The 24,259-nt window shown below is 53.1% G+C and overlaps 1 protein-coding gene across 6 annotated transcripts in view; it reads left to right on the plus strand.

Annotated features, from left to right (window-relative positions):
- Window positions 1-24,259, plus strand: part of RGS3 (regulator of G protein signaling 3) — a 119,166-nt gene that overhangs the window by 16,151 nt on the left and 78,756 nt on the right. For 3 of the 6 annotated variants that reach the window (XM_047699397.1, XM_047699393.1, XM_047699394.1), the window contains 10 exons: window positions 813-871; window positions 2,134-2,228; window positions 3,172-3,240; window positions 11,958-12,018; window positions 13,149-13,242; window positions 13,859-13,914; window positions 20,738-20,819; window positions 21,597-21,702; window positions 22,477-22,828; window positions 23,662-23,701. In XM_047699397.1, the coding sequence (XP_047555353.1) occupies window positions 813-871; window positions 2,134-2,228; window positions 3,172-3,240; window positions 11,958-12,018; window positions 13,149-13,242; window positions 13,859-13,914; window positions 20,738-20,819; window positions 21,597-21,702; window positions 22,477-22,828; window positions 23,662-23,701 (1,014 nt within the window). Of the gene's footprint in view, window positions 1-812; window positions 872-2,133; window positions 2,229-3,171; window positions 3,241-11,957; window positions 12,019-13,148; window positions 13,243-13,858; window positions 13,915-16,556; window positions 16,828-20,737; window positions 20,820-21,596; window positions 21,703-22,476; window positions 22,829-23,661; window positions 23,702-24,259 lie in introns of those variants that run through there. The other 3 variants (XM_047699395.1, XM_047699402.1, XM_047699396.1) reach the window with 3 other exon arrangements.

Genomic DNA, 24,259 nt, shown 5'->3' on the forward strand with positions numbered 1-24,259 from the left:
AGAGGATGTCATGATCCCTAACCCATTATGATCACTCCTCCACTGAAAAACAGCGAATTCAGCTGCAGAGAGACAAAGCTGCTTGCTCAAGCTCTCCCATCTAGTAAGCAGTGGGACTGGCACTGGTGCTGGTCTGCAGACCCAGGGCCCGGGGCCCGTCTCTGGACCTGGACTTTTGCCTGCTGTGCTATACCGTCCAGTAGCCCCAGCGCGGCAGACCGCTCAGAATGAGTTCTCCAGTCTTGTGTGGAGGAAGGAGCACTGGACTGGGAGTCAGGAGATAGGGATCCAAACCCGGCTCTGGCATTCCCATCGCTCTGATTGCTCTGTGACTTTGGGCAGGTTTCTCACTATTTCTGGGTCCCCTGATAGTCTCATCTTTCCTTTTATTTTTTTTATTTTTTATTTTTTTAAAGATTTTATTTATTTATCTGACAGAGAGATCACAAGCAGGCTGAGAGGCAGGCAGAGAGAGAGAGGAGGAAGCAGGCTCCCTGCTGAGCAGAGAGCCCGATGCGGGGCTCGATCCCAGGATCCTGAGATCATGACCCGAGCCGAAGGCAGCGGCTTAACCCACTGAGCCACCCAGGCGCCCCTCATCTTTCCTTTTAAATGAGGGGTTCAACTTGATAAATTTGAGGTTCTCTTTCAGCTGTAAGATTCAAGGAATTGAGAGTGCTGTCTGCATGTGGGAGATGGTGGGAATGGACTGGACCGGAGGGGGTTAATAACCAATGGCTGTCACACACATTAGGGGCTAGTGATAATCCTTCCCACCTAGCCACCTACCCCAACATTTTCATTCTCTTTAGTTATAGAAGGAAAAGGCCTGATGAGCAGAGACACTGGCATCTGTGATCCCTACGTGAAGGTATTTGATGAGCTGGGAGGGGTATGTTTGGGTGGGGTGGGGGGTAGTGGGGAGCCATGACACTAGACTGTGTCCCAAGGTCTCAGCACATCTGTGGGCCTGGGGCCATTCGAGGTGGCAGGGACCACCTCCTAATTTGGTCCTTAGGGATTAATTAGGTCCAGTGATGAGACGCTGAGCTAGGATAGGCCCTTCCCTTAGCCCAGCTTGGTTCCTATGGCTTCCTGCAAGAGCTGGACTCTTTTTTTTTTTTTTTTTAAGATTTTATTTTATTTATTTGACAGCTAGGGATTACAAGTAGGCAGAGGCAGGCAGAGGGAGGAGGAAGCAGGCTCCCTGCTGAGCAGAGAGCCCGATGTGGGGCTTGATTCTAGGACCCTGGGATCATAACCTGAGCTGAAGGCAGAGGCCTCAACCCACTGAGCCAGCCAGGCACCCCAAGAGCTGGACTCTTATGGGTGAGCTCGGTCATCCCCATGAGTGAGCACCGTGAATGTGTGTGTGACAGAAACCCACAGATAATCCCAAACCCTCTCATGAAAAGCAGTATTCTCAGTCCTCTCCCTGGCAAAACCAGAAGCAAGATGGCCAGGTCTGGGTGGTGGAGGAGAGGGAGTGTCTCTGAGGCCTAGAAGATCCAAATGAGTGGGGCCTTTGTCGTGAAGACAGAGGCCCCACAGGGCGGAGGGCCTACTTCCAGCCAGAGCCGAAGGCCAGCCACCTCCCAGAGTGTGGCAGTTGGGATGTATCCCTCTCTTCTCTCCCAAAGCCCCCAGGCTGGTCAGCTGAGTACCAGTCAGAGGTACTTGTCGGTGAGGACTTGGTCAGGAGCAGGGCGGGAGCAGCTCGAGGGCGAGAACATGGATTTGCGACCTTAAGCGGAGGCTGACCTAGAGCCTCTGGGGAAGGAAGCACTAAGCAGCTGCGGGGAACTCAGGAGAGAGGCCAGTGCTGAGAGGAAGACCGGAGATGGCCGAAGTACACCCCATCTACGGCCAAGCCTGTGGCTGCCTTGGTGGTGTCACGCTGTGGGGACCTTTCCCCGCTCCCTGTTCCCGCCTCTGACTCTAGTGCCTCGGCAGTAGCTTCTGTTTGTCTCCTGGCCTCTGACCGAGGACAGCACCCTGTCCTCCTCCGAAGAGGCCGGTTTGAAGGACACCCGGGAAGCCTTTCCCCTGGGAGATGGGCAGAGTCCGCTATTGGGCTTCAGTGTTTAGGAGGCCATGAGCCCTCTTCTCATGCTTGCTTTTCTCCAATTCAAGATTTCTCTGATCCCTGAAGATAACCGACTTCGTCGCCAGAAGACACAGACCGTCCCAGACTGCAGAGAGCCGGTCTTCCGTGAGCACTTCTTCTTGTAAGAGTCTGGGGGCCTCGAGGGGAGAGGGAAGGAGTGTTTATCTGGAAACAGCTCTGTCTGTCAAATCTAGAAGTGGATCTGAGCAGAAAAACAGTGACTTCTGAAGGATGTCTGTGTTTTCCCGTTCACTTGTGTCCTTGCATCGCTGGCTCCGGGCCCGGCTGCGAGGTCCATGGTGATAAGGTGCCTCTTGGCTGGTTCTCACAATAAGTGCCCAGCCTGAGGCTGGCAGCCCCTGACAAGTAGGCATTTTCCCACCGTGCCTCAGGCCAAGGCTTTTCTTTGGGTAGAAGAAATTTTCCGAGTGGAGGAATCCCTCTGCTTTGTAAAACTTGCTACCCTCCCCAGGCCACAACTTTCATAGTTGTAAAACGGGCTGATGAGAGTACCGACCTCGGAGAGCTGACCTATGACTGAGACCGTGTAATGCATGGTCAGTAGTAGAAGTAGTAGTAGTATTGTTATTATTTGTTCCCCCCTCCCTGAACTCTGGGACCAATGGGAAGGAATGGCCGTTTGGTATTCTGTTACTGAAAATGAAGTACACTTTTTTTTTTTTTTTAACTAATTTTGTTTATTGTAGAAAAATAGATCAGCAAAGAGAAGAAAAGAGAAAACCCCTTGAGCCCTACATGTCTTGGGTTATTTCTTTTTGGGTCTTTGATTTGTGTGGGTGTGTATGTGTGTGCGTGCGTGCAGGTGTTTACAAAAATGGGATTGTTCTATAATAGTGTGCGGTAAGCTCCCTTTTGTTCTAAACAAGGTGATGTAAGCTCTTCTGTGTGTGTGAATACTCACCTCCCACCCTGTTGGGAGTTTCTTTAACCAGGTCCTTATGGTTGTTTAAGTTATTTCTAAACTTTGCAACTGTGATGGATTCTGGAGGTCCAGCCCAGAGGTCGGCCCTACTAACACCCTCATCATTTGGTTTGCTTTGCAGTCCTGTCCAAGAGGAAGATGAACAGAAGCGCCTTCTGGTCACTGTGTGGAATAGGGCGGGTGACTCCAGGTGAGGGGAAGCGCTGAGCTGGAGGGGAGAGCCTGCTCTTGGCCTGCAGGTGGCAGACAGGCGGCCAGCAGGCAACAGTTAAATCTTGTGAGATGACTGAGTAGTAGTGGCCACACTCAACCTGAGAGACTAGCCCTCCCCTGAGTCCCCATAGCACCAGACAATGCCAAGGACCGTGTTACCAAGTAGTATTTGCTGTACCCTTGGTATCAACAAGGCACTGCGTTGGTCTCTGGGGACACCAGCCAGCCTGCCTGTGGATTCTGTTCTCAAGGTGCCCACTTGCAGGAAGGGATACTAGGTGCTGCGTAGACACTGATTACAGTAACATATAAACAGGCTCAGTTCCATACGAGTGGAAGCTCCTAGAAAAATAGGCCCATTTCTTCCCTAGACATCACTATACACAATACCTAGCACATAGATGTTCTGTAAATATTGTTTGAATGGATACAAGGCTGAATGAGTAATAAGGACAATAAGTATAGGAAGAGGGAAGTTCCTCGTGAGCCACCGTGATCAAGGAAGGCTTCACGAAAGAAATGGGATTGTGTACTTGGGGCAGAGATCAAGAATAAGACAAGGAGAGAAGGGGGTGCCGGGGTGGCTCAGTGGGTTAAAGCCTCTGCCTTCGACTCAGGTCATGATTCCGGGGTCCTGGGATCGAGCCCCGCATCAGGCTCTCTGCTTAGCAGGGAGCCTGCTTCCTCCTCTCTCTCTCTCTCTGCCTGCTTCTCTGCCTACTTGTGATCTCTGTCTGTCAAATAAATAAAATCTTAGAAAAGAAAAAAAAAGACAAGGAGAGAAGGTTTTGCATGAGCAAAGGCAAGAGGCAGGGTTATGCATACTGGGCTCAGGCTGCCATGAGGAGGCTGCATGGCAGGTGCAGAGGTCTTTTGTGGGAGGAGCCAAACAGGTGGGTCTGGGGGCTGCCCAGGAGGTGGGAGGCCAGACGTGGTCCTTAGTGTGGGGTTTAGTCCAGCACAGGCGAGGAGTGTGGGGCAAGGGGGAGAATCGGCTGTCCGGCAGAGGGGTAAGAGCAGCTGGGCTGAGTGCCTTGCCTACCGTGAGCAGCAGGAGCTCTTTCTCCTGGTGCAGCCAAAGGGATCTGGGGGACCCTGTGGTCATACTTTTGTTGAACCATCATAGAACCAAGTGGTAACTGAAAAAATGCCTCAGTGAATGAAAATCAGCTCCGTTCATCAGCTTGGACTGGGAAGACATTTTGGGGTTGCTTTTTAGTATCTTAAATGTTATAGCTGGTATGCTTTTTTTAATTTTTTTTATTATTATTATTTTTTAAAGATTTTATTTATTTATTTGACAGACAGAGATCACAAGCAGGCAGAGAGGCAGGCAGAGAGAGAGGAAGGGAAGCAGGCTCCCTGCCGAGCAGAGAGCCCGATGCGGGGCTCGATCCCAGGACCCCGGGATCATGACCTGAGCCGAAGGCAGCGGCTTTAACCCACTGAGCCACCCAGGCGCCCCTGGTATGCTTTTTAAAATTGAGCCTTATTCAGCCTTCATAAGGAAGGATATTTCTTTTAATGGAGTATATGCTTTGTCTCATGGAAGTGATGGTGCTGTAGGCTCCATTCATTCAGCTGCCATTTCCTGGGTACCCACGTGACTACGTTGTTCTAGATGCTGGGGACACGTGGGGTCAATCAGAGACAATACTGCTCTGGAGAGGATCACTGATAGGGACTTAGAGGTGTGGGTGAGGAAGAGGACATCACGTTGATAATAAGAACAACAGTTTATTGGGGGTTGACCACAAGCCAGGGGTTGACAGTGCGTTATCTCATTTAATTCTTAACTCTTAAGAGGAGTAGGGTTTTGACTGAGTTTTCAGAAGAGGAAATGGAAGGTAAGAAAGGGAGGTCACATGGCCAGTAGGCAGTAGAGCTGGGCTGGGAATCCAGGCACTTAGGCCCCAGAGTCTCACTCTCACTATACTGCCTCCTGGGGTGCACGCAGAAGGACAGAAGAAAGAACCAGCAGAGTATAGCGTGCAGGACAGGGCGGGAGTGGGGAGGGGTCTCCAAACTACCCAGTGTGGCAGGAGGGTCAAGTACAAAGTACGGACCAGTTAGAGATAAGATGAAGAGGTTGGTATAAGCCAAATCAGATGATTCTGTATGATTGGCGTGTGTGTTGCCTCCTAAGGCTGGTGGTTCTCAGTCCTGGATTTGCATCAGATTCCCTGGAATGCTTGCAGAGAACACAGGTTCCTAGGGGCCATGTCAGATGGATTCAGTCTGATCTTCATGGGTAGGGCTGAGGAATCTACGTTTATACAAGTTCTCGGGGGACCCTCATGCCGCCAGCTTGGTGTTTGGGAAGTTGGCGGTGGAGAGATACTGAGGGGTGTTGAGCAGGGGAGAGGCAGATGCGTGTTCTAGATCTGTCATTTGGTAGGGCTTTGGAAGGCTGGGGAGGAGCTAGGAGATCTTGGAGTGATCTGTGAGAGAGATGCTTTAGGGATGGAGAGGAGAGAAACAGACCTAGGACAGATTTAGGAGATGAGATTAATAGTACTTAGTGGTGGTTTGGCTGTGAGAGCAGCAGGTGAAGTCAGGGGTCATTCCCAGTATCAGGTGGTGTCCCCAAGCAAACCAGCATGCCATGGAGGGGAAGGGAACCAGCTTTGGGCCCCCTGGGAAGGAGGGGCTGGAGAGCAGCCAGATGGAGCTGTGGCGGTGGGGGGAGCCTTGCTGACACAGAGCCCAGAGGGAGAGAGGTCCGTGACAAGAATATGGGAGCCACGACCACCAAGGTGGTAGGTGAAGTAGGGGGGACTGCCCAGGATGTGAGTGACCAGGCTCAAGGGTGAGAATCCCATCTTGACAGGAAAACCTGAAGAAGACAGAGGAGGGCATCGGGGGAGCCCACAGGATGGAGGCAAGGAGGAGAGCAGGTGCTGGAGGCGGGCGCCATGCCGGGATCTGCCACAGAGGTCTGCCCTGCTGTGAGACCAGGGCGAGCCCAGCAGAGGGCAGTTCACGGTTTTTGGAAAAGAAAGTGAGGTTGGGGGGAAAGTGAGTCAGCACCCAGAGGGGCAGCGTGACAGAGGCCGTGTCTCCACTTGTTGCCTATTTTGGGAAAGTGAGATTCCTTATTAAACCAAACAGAGTGGAACTCATGGTCACGGTCCCAACCCAAAGCTCAAGAGGGACAGAGCAGGCACAGGCAGGCCCACTGGGGGACAGATGGCCCCTCCGAAGCTGCCAGCACCACAGAAGCCCCTGGGCCATGGGGAGGCGTGGTGTTGATCCGTCTCTGAGCCAGAAGGCCTCTGAGCTGGGGGAGGCAGACCGAGCAATTGCAGGAAACTTCTGCCCTGCGGAACACTCACACCACATTGTGCTTCTCTGAAGGACGAAGGACAGACATGCAACTAAGCAACATCAAAGAAGGAAACAAACATTGACTGAACTCTTCTCTGTGCCAGGCACTTGACATACATTATCTCATTTCATCCTCATCACAACCCCGGGAGGCAGGAATTCTTACCGTCCCTCCCTTCAGAGAAGAAGAAGGCGAAGGAGCTTGTGTGAGGTTTTTAGACACCGAATGTCCACTGTGTGTGGGCATTGCACAGCCTGCTCCATACGTTGTCTAATTTAATCCTCACGACGCTGTCTAAATAGGTAATGGTATTGTCGCTCTCTGACAGGTGAGGACACAGAGGCACAGAGAGATCAAGTAACTTGCCCAAGCTAGCACAGCTGGGAGGTGGTGGAAACAGGATTCAAATTCAGGCAGCTTGGTGCCAAACCTGTGTAATTATAACCATGTTACAGCCCCACTGACCGTCTCATGCAGGCGGTAAATGGCTCCAAAGCTGTACTCTTTCTGTGACACACTGTTTCGGTACCCTTGTTCCTTGGGGCCTGGGCTGTTTCCCACGGCATTTGTCGTGTGGTTTTACATAAATCATCCAGGTGAATATGTGGCAGCTGCACTTTGCAACTGATAAGAGATAAAAGGGAAGCCTCTGTTCATGACTTCCCACGATCCTGCCAGTGACGGCTGTGAACTCATCTTAGGGGGATGAGATGGTCTACAAAGACGTTCTGGGGGAAATGCTGGGTGATGTCACCTCATCGTGGTGACGGAATGGGTGCTGAGGGAAACCAGGCCTGAGGGCCTGGCCTGAGATCTCCTGATCTGGCTTCATGCCAGCATCACTGGGAGACCTTGGGTAAGTCCCTTCCCCACTCTGGGCCCCAGTTTCAACTGTGAAAGTCAGTGAAAGACACTAAGATTTTTTCAGCTTTCAAGTTCTGTGAATTTTCAAGAAATTATAGACATTTTCAAACATACACAAAGGTAGGAAATATCATATAATAAGCCCTCATAGAGTCATAGTCCAGCTTCATCAATCAGAACTATATGGCGATGGGGTGCCTGGGTGGCTCAGTGGGTTAAGCCGCTGCCTTCGGCTCAGGTTATGATCCCAGGTCCTGGGTTCGAGCCCCACATCGGGCTTTCTGCTCAGCAGGGAGCCTGCTTCCTCCTCTCTCTCTGCCTGCCTCTCTGCCCACTTGTGATTTCTCTCTGTCAAATAAATAAATAAAATCTTTAAAAAAAAAAAAAGGAAAAAAAAAAAAGAACTATATGGCAAGTCTAATTCCCTCCCTGCCCCCACACATTCTCCCTCCTCCAGTGGATTTTTTAAAAGCCAATCCCAGACATCATCTCATGTCCTCTCTACATATCTCTCTAAAAGATGGGTTAAGAAAACAACCACAGTGCCATTATCATGCTTGACAATTAACAGTAACTCCTTGATATCACTGACTCTGGAACTCAGCTATTTAAAAGTTTTGTTTGATGATACGGTGAAGGCCACGCTGAAGCTTCTAGTATCAGTCATAGCGCTTTCAGAACCAGTGGCCAGAGAACAGTCTTAGGATTGTAAGGTCACGCACCGCGCTAAAAAAAGAACAAAACACACATAGGCTCTAAACACATAATCCTTTATGCAAAGAGTAGGAACATTTATGGAGAGTCTCTTTGCTGTGTGTCATACCCTGTCCTGTTCTCCCACCTTTAATCTACTTCCCAAACAGGATCTCAGTGCCAAGCACAGTGCCATCATGTTAGAAAGCTTGTGACCAGACGCGGGGAATGAAGAAAAAAAATGAACGGAAAAATACGTGTTCAATTTAAGCCACCAAAGTAAAAATAAATGGAGATTAAATGCTCTAACCCGGCAACAGAAATAGTTTAAGGCCCCTGCAGAGAGAATGGAAAAGCATTCCCTGAAAATAATGCGTTTTCATTTTGCAGGGGTCTTGTGCCCTCTGCTCAAAAGGTAACTGAGCCAAATACTCTTCCCCATGAGAGTTCCATGAAGCCTTACCTCTGAGTCTTTGTACTGGCTGTTCCCTCTGCCCTTCCTCTTCCTCTACCTGGCTCAGCTCTTCAGGCCTTCTTCCAGGATCTCAGCCCTCCCAGAGCTTTCAGCATTTGTTGCCTGCACTGTTCATCTGTCTGTCAATCTCGCCCTGTCAGTGAGAGGCCTTGTATTGCTGTCTTGAAATGCTATTTCAATCCCTGCATGTTTGTCTTCTTTCCTTAATGCTGCGGCTCCTTGCCCAGTGCCTGCCAACCAACCACAGGCATGATGGATTCATTCATTCGTCAAGCCTTCACTGAGTGCACAGAGCCCTGAGCTCAGGGTTCAGCATTCAGAAGTCACCAAGGCTTGGGCCCTGAGACTTGGTGCTCTTGAAGTTTCCAGGCAGTCTCCAGGGTAAGCACCTGTTCCCAAGTTTATAAGCTGACCGACCACTACATTGCAGGTCAGATTACATGTAAAAGAAGTCTTTCTTCCTCCAAAGATTTTTCAAAAGCGGGCTTAAGGAGTAGCTAATTGAAGAACACTTAGAGAGAGTTTCCTGCTTATGGACATTAATTGTGACAATTTACTTGGCCTGAATTAGCATGAACTCATTGGAGGCCCCTTAACAGGAAGCAAAGCTCATGGGAAGCTATTAACCATGTAGCATTCTCTAAGCCTCAGGGAATGAAATTCCACTTACTGAAGAGCAGAGGGGAGAGGCAGCCTTTATTACAACTAAAGCATCGTGCTTGGACGTTTAGAAAGTTAGAGCCATACCCAGTGTGAAAGGAAAGCCATACCAAGGAGGTGTGAGCACCTAGATACCAGCCGGGCTGCCCTTGAATGTGTTGATAAATAAAATTAAATTCGTGGTGAGGACTTTGGCGAAGCCTTGAAAAGGCTTTTCTGGAATGGCAACTCAGACTAGTGTCTGCTGCTGGTGATGGTCCCTGTGACTGGTAGTACCTACTTGGCCACTTTCCAGGAGGGAGGAGTGCTTGCTTCTGGGGGTGGGCTGGGGAGAGGGATGTAGAAGGGTCCCTTTACTGGGGGTGTGTGCACTGTCCTCTATGGGTAGATTATTAATCTGGTCTTGTCTGATGGGAAGGGGCAAGGAAGAGGGGGAACCATGGTGCCCAGGCCGTAGGAAATGAGGCCAGGGAGAGGGAGCAGGGGGAGTAGCCAAGTGGGGAGGTGGGGAGGCACGGGTCGGGGCAGAGTGTGCCTCTGTGGGGCAGGGGCACCGGTTCCAAGGATCAGTCCTTGCCTTTTGGCAGCCCTGCCCCTACTTGACCTGGCTGCCTGTGAGAAGCCGTTAGTTTTATTCTGCCTGGGACAGTCTGGTGATGAGTTGCTACCCTTTCCAGAGAATGCAAACAGTATGTATTCATTGAGACCTGGCCCACTGGTCCTAGACTGGAGCAGGCACCGGCAGGAGCCCTGCAGGAGTCCGGGATAGCTTCCTCTAGACTTGCACATCCGGATCCCACCTTGGACTTGCTGTGTCTGGTCCCCAGGAACAGGCTCTGGTGCATAGGACTTGGGTGGCTCTTCAGAGGGTTCTAGGCTGAACCCTTGGCTAGAGCCCCTGGCCTCACTTAGGCTGCCCTAGAGCAGGCTCTGGGAGGCATGTCTCCAGGGAGTTCACTACCTGTCTGGGCGTCTCCTTCCATCTTTGGCTTTGCTCTTGTGTCTTCCACAGTATTTGCTCAATCCCTCCTCTCTGTGGGTCCCTCCAATGTTGAAGGGTTGATTATGCTTCCATCTAAATACTCATGTCATTTCTTGATTAACAGCTATCAAACCAGTCTCTGGGGCAGTCTGAGTTGGGGATGTGCTAAGAAAGAGGAGAATAGAAAAATGAAAAAGTGACTCTCGTGCTAGGCTAGAGAAAGATATGGGAGAGTAGAAGTATTTTCAAATGCTTTTATATTGTTTTTCTTTTCTGATTACAAAAGTAGTGCTTGTTCCCTATGAAAATTTGAAAACACTGAAAACCCAAAGAAGACAAAAACCTTTCTAATCCCATCTACCGGAGACAACCATTGTTAATATTTTTGTGGGTGTCCCTCTCATTAAACTACAGATTTGTCAACTATTTCATTTTCTCTCCCAGTGACAAGATTATTTTTTTAAGATTTTATTTATTTATTTGAGAGAAAGACAGAGAGAGCATGAGAGGGAAGAAGGTCAGAGGGAGAACCAGACACCCCGTGGAGCTGGGAGCCCGATGTGGGACTCGGTCCCGGGACTCCAGGATCATGACATGAGCGGAAGACAGTTGCTTAACCAACTGAGCCACCCAGGCACCCAGCAAGATTATTTTTTAAATTTCATTAGCATTAGTGTATACCATCATTACTGGAAGCTGCCTTCTATCAGTCAGTCAGTCCCTGATTGGACGTTGGGACTCATTGGTGATCGGTCTTCCAGAACTTTGAATTACTCTTAGCCATGGAGGAACTGACTGAACTTAGCCTCTGGCCACAGTGTGACCCTGCCCACATGGCCTGACCCTGGCTCACACCTACTTTTCCAGGTCAGGTTAGTCTCAACAATTTTTGTGTTGACTGGGACCGTGACCTGAACCTGTCCTGGAACTGCTAAGGTCCTGCCTGTACCTGAGAAAACCTTCTTGAACTTGAGGTCCCACAGCTTTTCAGTTGAGCTTCAGTCCGCTGAGTTGGGTGCTGAAATTCCCGGTGAGGCGTGGCTCTTCAGATCTCCTCAGTACCAGAATTGTTCATGCTGAGTTAAATGAGTCAGGCAGAGATAGACAAATACTGTACGATTTCACCCTATGTGGAATTAAGAGACAATACAAATGAGCAAATGAAAAAAAAAAGGACAAAAAACCTGGACTCTTAAGTACAGAGAACAAACTGGTTGCCAGAGGAGAGGTGGGGGAGGGGAGACCGTGCCCTATCTTCATGAGCACTGGGAGATGTGGAGTTGTTGAATCATTATACTGTACTCTTGAAACTAATATAATACAGTATGTTGATTCTACTAAAATTAAAGAAAAAAAAAAGTCCCCAAAGCCCGGTAGCCTTGAGCTTCTGTGGTTGGTAGAGGGAGTATGGCTTTCCAAGCTAGGGTGCATGGCTTTCCCACAGGACCTGACTACTCACTTGTTTTGTGACCCTGGGAAGGGGACCAGCTCTGAGCCTCTCGGCCCTTTCCTCTGTGAAATGGGGAGACTTAGCCCACTCCAACCTAACTCACAAAGTTGGAAGAATCAGATGAGATGATGTGGGTCAAAGTGCTCACAGGGAATCAGGCAGACCTATGTTGCATGCGATAATTGGTCTCCCGATAGAACCCTTTGAGAAGGTGCTGACTCAAGCCTCCGTTGTTCTCCCAGACAGAACGGACTCATTGGCTGCATGAGCTTTGGGGTGAAGTCCCTCCTGACTCCGGACAAGGTAAGCCCCAGGGAAGCTTCTGGAAGGATCATCCCATCAAGGTCAGGGCTAGCACGGCCAGAGCTCTTTGTCTGGAAGCCCTTGGGTGGAGCTTCTGACTCACCTGCTACACGGCCTGAATAACAACACTGTTGATCGCTCCTCCCACCAGGCTTTGGGTCCTCTTCTTGGTTGGTGCTTGTCAGAGATCAGTTGTCAGGCAGCTTCAAAGCGTTCCAGGGGGCTCTGGGCCTGGAGTCTGCTACACCAGGACGCTGGCAGATCCCTTGGAGTTCTGAGCCTTCCTGGGCTTGCCCTGGAGGAGGAAGGCTAGGGGGTTCTCAATCTTTTAACGTTATCTACTGGCTCTTGTATTTTTGGGTCGAGCAAGTGTCAGGGAGGGAGGGAGCAGCACCATTGTCTGTGGAGCTTTCCTTCTGGCTGCATGAGGACTGTGGAATCTTAAGACCCTTCCTCTGGGTACCCAGTTCCTTATCCACCCCTGCAATCCCCGCCCCCAACCCCAAACTGGAGGCTTTTGAGCAGGGGAGGCAGAGAGATGTGGTGGCCCTGCTACTTTGTGTCCTGGAGTGGAGTCTGGGGAGGTGGCTGAGGACCCTTTACCCTGCATGTAGGTCCCAAATATCTTCTCTTGACGGCAGCGCTGGCTTCATTCCCTCTTGGGAATGAAGTACCCCCATGGGGACTGCTCAGGAGCCTCAGGATGCCTACTTTCTGGCCTCTCCATCCTTCTTTCACTGCCACCCTTCTGTTCTGTCAACATTCATTGGGCTCCTACTGTATACAAGGCACAGGGCTAGTCCCATCAGAGAGCCTCTGCACAGCCTAGTGGGGAGGCAGGCAGGCAAGTCGACCGTTGGGACAAGTCGACCAGGGACAAGAGGCTGTGGGGATTCTGCAGGGAGGAAGACCAGCTCTGCCTGGAGCATCAGGGAGAGCTTCCTGGAGGTGTAGGAATGGCAGCTCCCTCTGGGTCAGGGCGGCTGGAGTGTCTGTCTCTGCTGAGATGATGCTCCTGACAGAGGCTCTCCAGGTGCTGCTTTTTTTTGGTGGTGGTGGGGACTGATGGCAGTCTGACCTGGGGTCTCTGCCTCCTCTGTCTGAGCATGTCATGCCTTCCCTTGTGACAGGAAGTCAGCGGCTGGTACTACCTTCTGGGGGAAGACCTGGGCCGGACCAAGCACCTGAAGGTGGCCCGGCGGCGGCGGCTGCAGCCCCTGAGAGGTGCATGGACATCACCTTCATCTTCTGCCTGGACACGCTGTTCTACTCTTGGATTCTCCCTTCCCTCCCTTCCTGAGTAGTGGCACCACCCCTGTGTTTTGTGGCATCTGTCACCACTGGCTGCAGTCAAGTCAGGGGTCCAGGGGCTTCTCACGAGCCCCTGCTGGAATGCAGGCTGCAGGCAGCATTTGCCTACCATACCTTGTTTTTGTGGTTGGATTTTCCCACGAGAGAACTAGAGGCCTGACCCTATGTGATTCAGCTCCCTCCACTCTAGCTTATGGAGAACTGGGTTTCAGGAGCTTTCTGCATGGCTTCTCTGTGATCAGGATCCTCCCCGGGTTGCCTCGCTGGCCTTGGGGTGTCCACCTTGATAGGTAGGGCAAGGGGGCCCTGCTTGGATTTTGGGTTCCCTTCTGTTCTGTCCTTCTCATACACAGACCGGGCTCTGGATTCCCTGCTGAGCCTGAGCTTGGCCACGCCCACATCTTGGAGGCTGGTAGTGATCTGGACGGACACATGGGTCCGGCACCCTGGCCTTGTCCTCTGGGCGGTCTCTGGAATGGACTCTTATGTGCCAACAGAAATTTTCTGACTCTGATCTGTCATCTTTCAGACCCGCTGCTGAGAACACCAGGAGGTGGGGACACTGAGAACAGGGAGAAACTCAAGGTAGGTGGGGACAGGCTCGGGCAGGACTGACAGGACCTGGGCCTTGCCCTGGACTCTAACTTGCTCCTGGTCCATCCTTTGGCCCAGGAGATCCCTAAACAGGACTGTTTTTGGTGCCCAAGACTCAGGTTCACTTGGAGCTCGGAAACTCAGCAAGTCATGCATTTTTAAGGGATTATTTTTTATGCTTTTCTCAGGTTACTCATAGTTAGGGCAGCAATGGGGAGAGGGCTGGGCCCGGGCCCCTGGAGATGGAAGAGTCTGAATCTTACTGACGTTCAGTCTCTCGAATCCAAGCCTCCCCTTCCCTCCAGGCCCCCTCGGACGGCTTGTTTCTTGCACTGTGGCCGAATCGCCCTCAGCTTAGGCCTGCTTGATGTCAGGGAGCAGCCGTGAGTCAGAACCTGAGACCCATGGGTTCGTACTCCACTAGGGCTTTGAATCAAGAGAGGAACCTTCAGGAAGGGATTTAGGGGCGCTCCCCCAAGTTCATTCTGTCTCTTTGCGGGACCTGGTTTCCTCTAACAACCAAGAGAGGGAGACGCGAACTCCCCGTGACTGAGACACCCCTGTGCCAAGTCCTGCTGGTCCCCTCTTTAACCCTCACTGCCACCCCGTGGCAGTCGTTACTTCCCCGTCTCACAGAGGTCAGGTTCAGAGAGGTTAGCTCACTCTCCTGAGTACCCTGAGCCACACAGCCTCCTGCATGAGGTCTGCTTGGGAAGATGCGATAGTGCTATTTCCCTATGATATCTTCCGTGAGGTGTCGTATATCCTACAAAGTGTTCTCCCTCTCATCTACTCCGTTCATTCATTCGCCCACCCACTCAGTGTTTACTGAACGTTCTCCTGGGCCAGACCCTGTGCCGGGCGAGGGGGGTATAGCTGTGAGCAAGTCGGCGGGGCCCGCTCTGGGCAGTGTGACGGCCACTAGCCACCTGTGGCCACTGAGCCCTTCAGATGTGGCTGGTATGACTGAGGGCCTGACTTTTTCATTTTATTCCACTTGAATTAATTCGATTTACCTTGCACATGTGTCTTGTCACTACCTTGTTGGATAGCATGGTTATTAAGTTGTTAAAATAACTTGCTGGTTACTGTGTTCTGTGGCTTCTTTAGAAGCTTGAAACCTTGTTTCAAGGGCACCTGGGTGGCTCAGTGGGTTAACCATCGAACTCCTGATTTTGGCTCAGGTCATGATCTTGGGGTCATGGAATCAAGCCCCGCATCAGGCTCCACCTGCAGCGTGGAACCTGGTTGAGAGTCTCTCTCTCTCTGTCACCCTCTGTCTGCTTGCAAACACATGCACCTCTCTCTCTCTCTCTCAAATGAAGAAATACATCTTTTATTTTTATTTTTATTTATTTTATTTTTTATAAAGATTTTATTTATTTATTCAATAGAGAGAGATCACAAGTAGGCAGAGAGGCAGGAGGAGAGAGAGAGGAGGAAGCAGGCTCCCTGCCAAGCAGAGAGCCTGATGCGGGACTCGATCCCAGGACCCTGAAATCACGACCTGAGCCGAAGGCAGAGGCTCAACCCACTGAGCCACCCAGGCACCCAAGAAATACATCTTTTAAAGAATCTTCTAGCTTCACTGGAGGAGCTACAAAGACCTTGCTCCCTCTCTCCCTGCTTACCGAGCACAGGGAGGACAGTGACCAGAGAGCATTACTGGTGATTTTTGGTTATGACATGGACATTAACACCACTAGTTTCCAGGTGGCTTCATTCTGGATCTGCACACAGGCCCGGACCTATGGGCGTGTTGTTCTGAGGCCCGTTTGATCTTCCTGGGCTTACACACTTGGAGATGTCCATAGGACCCAGCACAGTGGGAGTGCTTGTCAGAGGCTTGGTCGGGCTGGGGGAGAGCCTCTCAAGGTCCCTTGCTCAACTCCCCCATTGTGCCCATGGGCAGAGGGAGGCCCAGAAACCTGCATGACCTGCCCACTGTCATAGCAACCAAAGCTGGGCTGTACCGAGGGACACTCTGTGGCCCCAAGGACACGAGCGGCTGGGTGGGTTTCCCCAGGGATGGTGAGGTGGGAATAAGGGGTGCTGGGCTCACCAGGAACTGCTCTACTAGGCAGGGAACGAGACTGGGGCTCTCTGGTCCCAGCTCCACTGTACTCCACTGTGTGATCTTAACCACCGTGGTCCCCAGCTTCTTGAAGGGTAGATGGTGATTGGAATTCCTTCTTTGATGGGCCTTTAAGGTCTGCGTGTCATCAAATACCTAATCAGATGGCCACTGCATGGCCAAGGAAACTGACTTTTAAGTAGCTTGTGAATGGCAGGCTGTTCCTCAGACCCCACAAGTTTTATGGTCTCCGTTTTGAGATGGGATGTCTGTAAATGTGACCCCCTAAGGTATCCGTGGATTCTTCAGACGGTGTTCGTCCCCTGGATTTGCTCCTGGGGGACTCTGGGATTTGCAGGGGGGAGGTGGCGCTGTTCTAGAGGGGGCCGTGTTTTCTGCCTGGGTTCTCTTCCAGCCAGGGGTGTTTGTGAGAACACTGGAATCACAAAGTGGCCCACGGCGGAGAATGCAGCCAGAACAAAGGCGCCCTCTCCCCGCCGGGGGCTGGGGGAATACTAACTAGTTGACAGGAATTTTAATATAAAACTCTGCCTCTTCCTTGTCATTCTGAGGTTTCAGGAAGCCTTCGGGCTTATCGTGCAGAGGCACACAGCACAGACAGGGCCTGGGGAGGTGAGAGGTGATTTCCTGCCATTCTTCTGCGGGGCGGGCTTCCCAGGGCGGTCATGCCAGGCTGACGGGGCGCAGTGCGGGCTCCCACTGCCGGGGGAGAGCTGGGGTTTCATGGGGCGGCAGCCGAGGCGGGACCCGCAGCCATGAGCCGCCTCAGTGGGCTCTGCAAGGTGTGCTCGGAGCGCCGCTACCGACAGGTGGGTGCTCGGCCCTCTGGGGGTACCAGGGGTGCCCGGCGGGGGGTCAGGGTAAGGGCTCGCCTGAGCAGGCCTTCTCTTCCCATGAGGCCTTCCTTGCTTCTTCCTGCTCCTTGTAGGTTAACTGCAACCTGAGGGGGAGGCTAGAGGCCGGAGTGGGCCCAGAGGTCCACCTTTACCCACGGCCCTTCTCTAGGGGGGCCCAGGCCCTGCCCGGCCTCATCCTAACCGTGGACATGGTGGTGTCCTTGGGGAGATTATCTAGTTGATTTTCTGTTATTTTTATCTGGGGGCAGTGTGGGTTTTAAAACAAGCATCTCAAGCCTGAGATTGGAAATGGCTGAGCAGCTGGGTTTTGTGTTTTTCCTAACTTTATACTTCCATGAACTTTCTCTCCGCTGGATGGGACAGGAATGCCTTGTCCTGCACCGTTTGTGTGGGAGCATGTGTTCCCACGTGTGCTGGTGTGCACGTACATGTGAAGATGGGGTGTTTCTGCGTGTGTGTGTACACATGACTTCCTCCTCGGTAGCTGTGAGGGAGGCCTCGGCTGGAGCCCTCAGCTCCGGAGCCCATCCTCACAGAGGGGGGCTCGGCTCTCAGCCTCCAGTGCTGGGATGTGGGGTGGTGGGGGAGGGGAGCAACCATCTCTTGGCTTCAAGGCTTTTCTGGAACTGTTTTGGGCACTTTTTCTTATAAATAAGGAAGGGGGTCAGGGAGGGTGAAGGCAAGAGATGCCCAGATTTGGGGACTGTCCAAGCTGATGGGAGCTCAGGAATGGTTCTGATTTTAAAAGTATGAAGAAACCCCTCTGTGTATTGTAATGGCCAGACTGGAAGGTGGGTCCTGACTCCTGCAGACAGGCAGCCTTAGGTCCTAGGGGGATGCCCAGAGTGGCCTCCTGCACCTCGGCTTGCTGCCATTGGACCCTGGGGCCCTGGGACCCCACCTGTTCTCCCTGGCATCCTCCCTAGCCCTCGGAACCCCGCCTGTGCTCCCCGCCCCCCTGGAGCCTGGCAGAACAGCTCCCAGGACACCAGCAGCTGGTTGCAGGGGAAGGGGGTGGAGGGCTCTGTTTGGGAGGTGGGGAAATATTTGGTCACCTTGGGCCTGGGCCTCCAGGCATGGGTCCGGGCTGAAGACAGATCCTAGTCTAGGAACCCACCCTGGGTTTTGAGCACCGGCTTTTGGGCCTTCTTGAGCTGTGCCCTTGAGCTCGTCACTAGATCTCTTTGAGCCTCAGTATCCTTGTTGGAAGAGAAGGGACGGCGGTGTCCAGCCAGGGTGCTCTGGAGGGCACGGAACACTGTGTAAAAAGTGCCTGGTGCAGGGTCTGGGACATACATATAGGACAGGCTCAGGTAGGGAGGGGGATGGAAGCCTGGGCGTGACAGAGGAGCAGCTGGCCTGGGTGAGATCTGGGAGCAGTGACCGTCCCTGCCCTGGACAGGAAAGAGCAGGGACCACCCCCAGGAAGGACGGCCTCTGCCAGGAGCTGCTGAGGTCCCAGAGTCTGGGCTGGGCTGCTCCCCTCACCTCCTGACACTGACGCCCTGGGTCACGGAGGAAGACTGAGAGCTGGGGGCTTCCACTTCCTCTGTTCAGGCCTCGGCTTCCTTCTCTGTGAAATGGGTGTATTAAAACCAGTCCTGCATTCCACTCAGGGCGGCAGTGATGGTCCAGTTCTTTGGGCACTCTCCTCTCAATGCAGTGAGTGCTGTGATGGACAGAATGTAGTCTCCTTCCTTTATGTGGTCCCAGCCCTCACATGGAGCCAGAAGGGGAGCTTGCTTCCTGGCACCCTTTCCTCTTCCCTTCCTTCCCAGCCCCCAGCTGACTTGGACCGTTGTCTGGGCTGGTTCTTAATGAGGCTGGTGCCTTGGAAGGTAGAGGGAGCTCAAGGCCACAGTCCCACCTGGATAAGGGGACCAGGGTGTAGGAGGAGGAGGCTGTTTTGTGGGAGCACATCTCTTCTCTCCAGATTCAACTCTGGGAGCCAATCCCCAAACTGCTAGCACTGAGCCCATGGGCGCTAGGGCCTGGTTTGTGGAGCTGGCACCCCAGGCAGGGGGGCTGTGGCCCCTGCTGGGGTAGGATGGGGAAAGGTCTAGAAAGCTTCTGGAGTCCCAGCTTCTGCCTGGGCTAAGGGTGGGTTGAGAGGCCCCATGAAGTCCTCCCTGGTCACATGGAGTGGACGGGGCTCCTGACAGCTTCCCTCAGCCTCAGCCTGGGCTTTCCACAGTCACTCCACAGTTTGTTTTTCTTTCTTTCTTTCCATTTTTTCCACTTCCTGTCTTAGCCGCATGTTTTCCCAGAATTCTTATGGGAACAGGGTATTTTCCTGCCCCCTCCCCCTTCCCCTTGTCTGTCAGATTTCCTGTTTTACAAACTCGCTTTGAATCCAGGCCCAGGGCTGGTGGGAAGCAGGGCCTCAGGGGCCTCCCCGACAGCCTCTGAGGGCCTTGGTCACCCTGCATCCCCTGGCCCTCCCCTTCCTCATGCCCGGCCTCTGGGACAACTGGTAGGTGAATGCCAGGTGCCCAGCCTTGAAGACAACCTCTAGAGGAAGGAGTCTCCTGACAAGGGCAATGGCCTTTGACCTTTTCCAGCTTGCTGAGCTGTCTTCTTCCTCAACCTAACTGGGACACCCTCCCTCGTGCCTCACCAGGGTCCCCTCTGTGTCCACTTCTCCTATGGAGTCTCTTGGGACCCCAGTGAACCCTTCTTCTGACTTTCCCTCCCCTAGGTCTGTCGCTCTCATATACCTGCTCTGAGCAGCCTAGAATCCCTCGTCGGGCAGGCAGGGCCTGGGCCTTCTGTACCCCACCCACAGCCTGAAAGGCAGTGCACAGAAGGCCAGTGTAACAAGGCTGAACTGAACTGAGCCAGCAGACGGCACTGCGCCCTGCTGTTTCCTGTTGCTGGTGGGACGGTGCAGGACTGTCCTCGCGAAGCACTTGCTCATTTCCAAGCCTGCCATCCAAAGTCAGACACAAAGAACTGTTTCCAGCTCAGTTCTCGTAGTTTGCTCCAGTGCATGTTGCATCCTTTGCCTCAGAGAGAGCTGCAGATTCTTGTGGCCCTCTAGGAACCAGAGATCAAGACCTTGTGCCTCTATACCTCAGCAGAACCTGGCGTGCATGCAGTAGGGGCTCGATAATTGCGTGTTACTTGGAAAAGAGATCCAGGTGGCAGGGCCCTTTCAGAGAATTTCTGGAAGTAGTGTTGCATATCTGCCGTGCAACAGACACTGCAAGGTCGGTGGCTAGTTTAGATTCCACCAGGGGGCCTGTCTGTGCCCTTACCTACCCCCTCCCCTGGGAGTCCTTCCTCACTGGATGCCTTGAGGCTCCAGCAATGGACTGCCCCAAGAACCTAGCACTTGTTCCCTGACCCTTGTCCTGAGGTTGTATGTGCATCTCCGTCTTCCCTCCCTTGTGCTCCGGGAGGGCAGCACCCCGGTGGGCCTTGTCCCTGGGACCTCGGCGCAGGGCCAGCCCTGGGCTGATACTCTCTGAACCCTTGGGGGAAAGAAGGAAGGTACCAAGGAGGCAGTGGGTATGGGCAAGGTGGAGGTGGGCAGGTCCAGGGGGCTCTTTGGACTGGACCATGTGTCTACGGGGTCTGAGGAAGACGAGGTTTGCCCCGCCAAGTCTCTGTCTGTCCTGGACCCTTCTGCCTCAGCCTGGATTTACCTCCTGAGCTCCTAGCCTTCCTGCTTGGCCCACAACCCAGTGCTTAGGATGCCTGGGCCAAGATGGGGACAGCAAGGGCTGGCCAACCTCCTTCTTGGCTCTAGCTCCCTTGGAAAGAAGGGTGGGTCTGAGCAGGGCCTGTGGGCTTCCCGACCTTGGAGCAGAGGCAGCAGCCTTGTGGCTTCTGGGAGTAACCATGCAGGGCTGTGTCCTAGATCACCATCCCGAGGGGGAAGGACGGCTTTGGCTTCACCATCTGCTGTGACTCTCCGGTTCGAGTCCAGGCTGTGGATTCTGGTAAGTGTATCCGCGGATGCCAGCCCCGCTTGCCCACGGCGCGCCTGGCTTCATGTGGGATCTAAAAGGAGAGCCCCAAACTGGAGTGGTGGTCTGGTTTTTCAAAACAAAAGAATAATATTTTTAAATGACCACAGAAGAAACTGAGGTTTATGAAAATATATCCACATTTTTTTTTCTTTTTATCAAAATGAAAATAGATTTTTATGTTTTGTTTCCCAATCACATTAAATAGGAACTAAACCTATATTTTCAGTAAAGGTTGCATGGTAAAATGAGAGTCATTTATGGACTTAAGGGGGAATTGGTATTTTACTCTATTCCCAGCCTGATTAGCACTTAAAAATAGGTATTCCGTCTGTTATTTTTCACAAAGACTTCTCCTTTTTGTGGAGGAGAAGTCAGAGCTTGGTGATCTGGGTGCCCCCCCGGCCCCCCCGTGCCTGCATGCGGACGGGCTCAGGACTGGTGCTCAGTGAACAGTGTTGAAGGAATGAATGAAGTATGGGGCAGCAAGAAAGGGTTCTCCAGGGGAGGGGAGGCCCTGGGGAGACCAAGGCAGGACCAGGCTGGAAGGGCGGACAGCTGAAGAGTGAGCAGGCAAAGCAGATGAGACGGCAAAGGTGTGCCTTCCTCCAAGGCCCCTGAAAGCCACCGAGGTCGGCATTTCACAGATGAGGAAATGAAGAGGCCAGTCTGTCCCGTAGTGAGGTCACTGTGGAAGCCTTGACTCTAGGCCCACGGGAGCCCTTGGGTGGCCTTTCTCTGTCCCCGCAGGAGGTCCGGCGGAGCGGGCAGGCCTACAACAGCTGGACACGGTGCTCCAGCTCAACGAGAGGCCTGTGGAGCACTGGAAATGCGTGGAGCTGGCCCATGAGATCCGGTGACAGGGGCGGTGGGGGGCTTCGGGCCTCGGGCTAATGGCACGCCTCCCCCCAGCCCCGGGCACAAGGCCTCACCCTCCCCTCCTCCACGCGGCTGTGAGCAATTCACTCTGCTCTGCAGGGAACCGTGTCTCAGCCTGCAAATGGAAGGTGCAGGCTCCAAGCACTTCTGCATCCCAGAGCAGACAGTGGGCAAGACACTCTCACGGGGGTCCTGCGGATCCTGCGGTTCCCGTCGCGGCTCCAGCGGGCCGCCCTTTCTACTCCAGCTCATTATCTCTGTGACTTCAGAGCTCAGCCCGTTGTTTTTAAAGGGCGGGTAGATGTTGCAAATGTTTCAAGTGCATACTTGAAAAATTATTCTTTAGAATGTTTGGGTCCCCTAAGTTTGGCCCCCTGGGGTGAAACTCTCCTGATCATTTTAAGTATACTTCTAGAATGACTGGACCGTGGGGTTGCACGGAGGTGGCTGGCTTGCTCGTCCTTGCTTAGACTCTGCCCGTGGCCCACATAACTAGTTGAGTTTGGTACTCTTGTTTAACCTGGCCTTGGCCTTGGGGTCTTTCTCAGCCACTGCCAGTCAGCTAGACTTGACTGGTTAAGTGAGGGACACTTCTGCTGTCTCAGCTTGAGACGGCCCCTTATCTCCCTTCCTGCCCACCCGCTAGGGGGTTCTCTCCCCTTCCCCACCCCTCTTCTCTGCTCTGTAGGCCCCTGCCCTGGCTGACTTGGCCCAAACTCAACCTCTTGGTGTCACCCCCCCACCACTGCAGGAGCTGTCCCAGTGAGATCATTCTGCTCGTGTGGCGCATGGTCCCCCAGGTCAAGCCTGGACCAGACGGCGGGGTCCTGCGGCGGGCCTCCTGCAAGTCGACGCATGACCTCCAATCACCCCCCAACAAGCGGGAGAAGAACTGCACCCATGGGGCCCAGGCACGGCCCGAGCAGCGCCACAGCTGCCACCTGGTGTGTGACAGCTCCGACGGGCTGCTCCTCGGGGGCTGGGAACGCTACACAGAGGTGGCCAAGCATGGGGGCCAGCATACCCTGCCCGCGCTGTCCCGTGCCACCACCTCCACTGACCCCAACTACATCATCCTGGCCCCACTGAACCCTGGGAGCCAGGTATGGACAGCTGGCTGGAGGAAGGTGAAGGGTATGGGTCCCCGGCCTTGCACAAAGCTGAGTAGGGAGGAGCCTGCACGGGGCTGGAAGGGTTCAGGGAGGAGGCCAGGTATGTGTTAGCTTTGGCTGCTTTGGGGAGAGAGAGCAGATGGGTCTCTGCGGCCCAGGGCACAGCTCCAGGCCCACAGGATGTCACAGGGAGGAAGACTTCACCTCAAAAGGAGGAAGAGCTTCCTGCAGGTCTGTGCTTTGTCTGCAGAGGGGCATGAGCTGTGGTGAGAGGGGTGCGGCCCCTGTCACGGGTGGGAACGCTGACAGATATGACGGCACGGTGGGTCAAGGAGTGCGTGCACCGAAACGTTAGTCCCATGGGACACTGGGGAAAAAGTGTCCCGAGGTCAAATAAGTTTGAGAAATACCCCAAACTCTCCTCTTCTTCTGGGAGATTCCCAGCGCATAGTGGCCTTCTCGAGGTTCTGAGGGTGTCTTATGGGAGAGGGTGGTTTAAGCCAGCATTTCCCCAATTCCCTTGACGGCGCCCGCTTCGTGACCGAGCTGGTAGGGTCCCACAGTTCCACGGATCCCCCGAATGCACTTTGGAACAAGCCGCCGTCAAGAAAGTTGGGGACACCGACTAGGGGTTATACTAGATGAACGTTAAGGCTCTATTCAACTCTAACATTCTAGAAGATTCTGGATTGTCTAATCCCTCCAAGCACTTCCCTCTGCTCCTTAGCCTGGGTGGCTGGGTTTTGTGCCCTGAGGTGCTCCCTTCCTGCCTGGTTATCCCTCCCCATTCCTGGAGCTGAGGTGATTCTTGTCTTCTTTTGCAGCTGCTGCGGCCTGTGTACCAGGAGGATGCCATCCCCGAAGGTGGGTCTGTCCTCTGCTGCCGTCCCCGCCAAGCTCCAGAGAGATGTGAGCTCAGCTGTCAGGATCCCTAGCGCATTGACACAGACTCTCTTTCCCCTCCATGCCTGCTGTCCCTCCCTGAACCAGTGTCTCTCCTCCTGGGAGCCTGAACTGAGAAGGAAAAAGGAACCTTCCCACAGCAGTCTAGGACATGGTGTTCAGGATTCCGGCATTCGATTGGGACTCATTCCGTTTTACTGAGAAACCAAAATGTTAGGTGCCATAGGCCACCCAGTCAGGCACGCCCAGAAGAGGGGCGTGGAGGGCTCAAATCGGAGCTGCATGATGGTGAACTATCCTTGTCCCCTCACTGAACCTCAGTTCATCTATAGAATGGGGCTGACAGTTCTCACCTCAGAGAGTTGTCAGGAGGGGTAAAGGAGAGACAGGCTGTGAGCAAGAGCGTGTCTACTGAGGGAGGCTACGCAGAAGATAGTTATTTTCGACCTGCAAGGGTGTCTCTGGACTGGTTCTTCTCCTTTGGCTTTTGAATCCTAGCCCTATGTTTTAAGACCCAGG

This window comes from Lutra lutra, chromosome 13 (assembly GCF_902655055.1).
Source record: "Lutra lutra chromosome 13, mLutLut1.2, whole genome shotgun sequence".
In the NCBI taxonomy this organism is placed as follows: domain Eukaryota; kingdom Metazoa; phylum Chordata; class Mammalia; order Carnivora; family Mustelidae; genus Lutra; species Lutra lutra.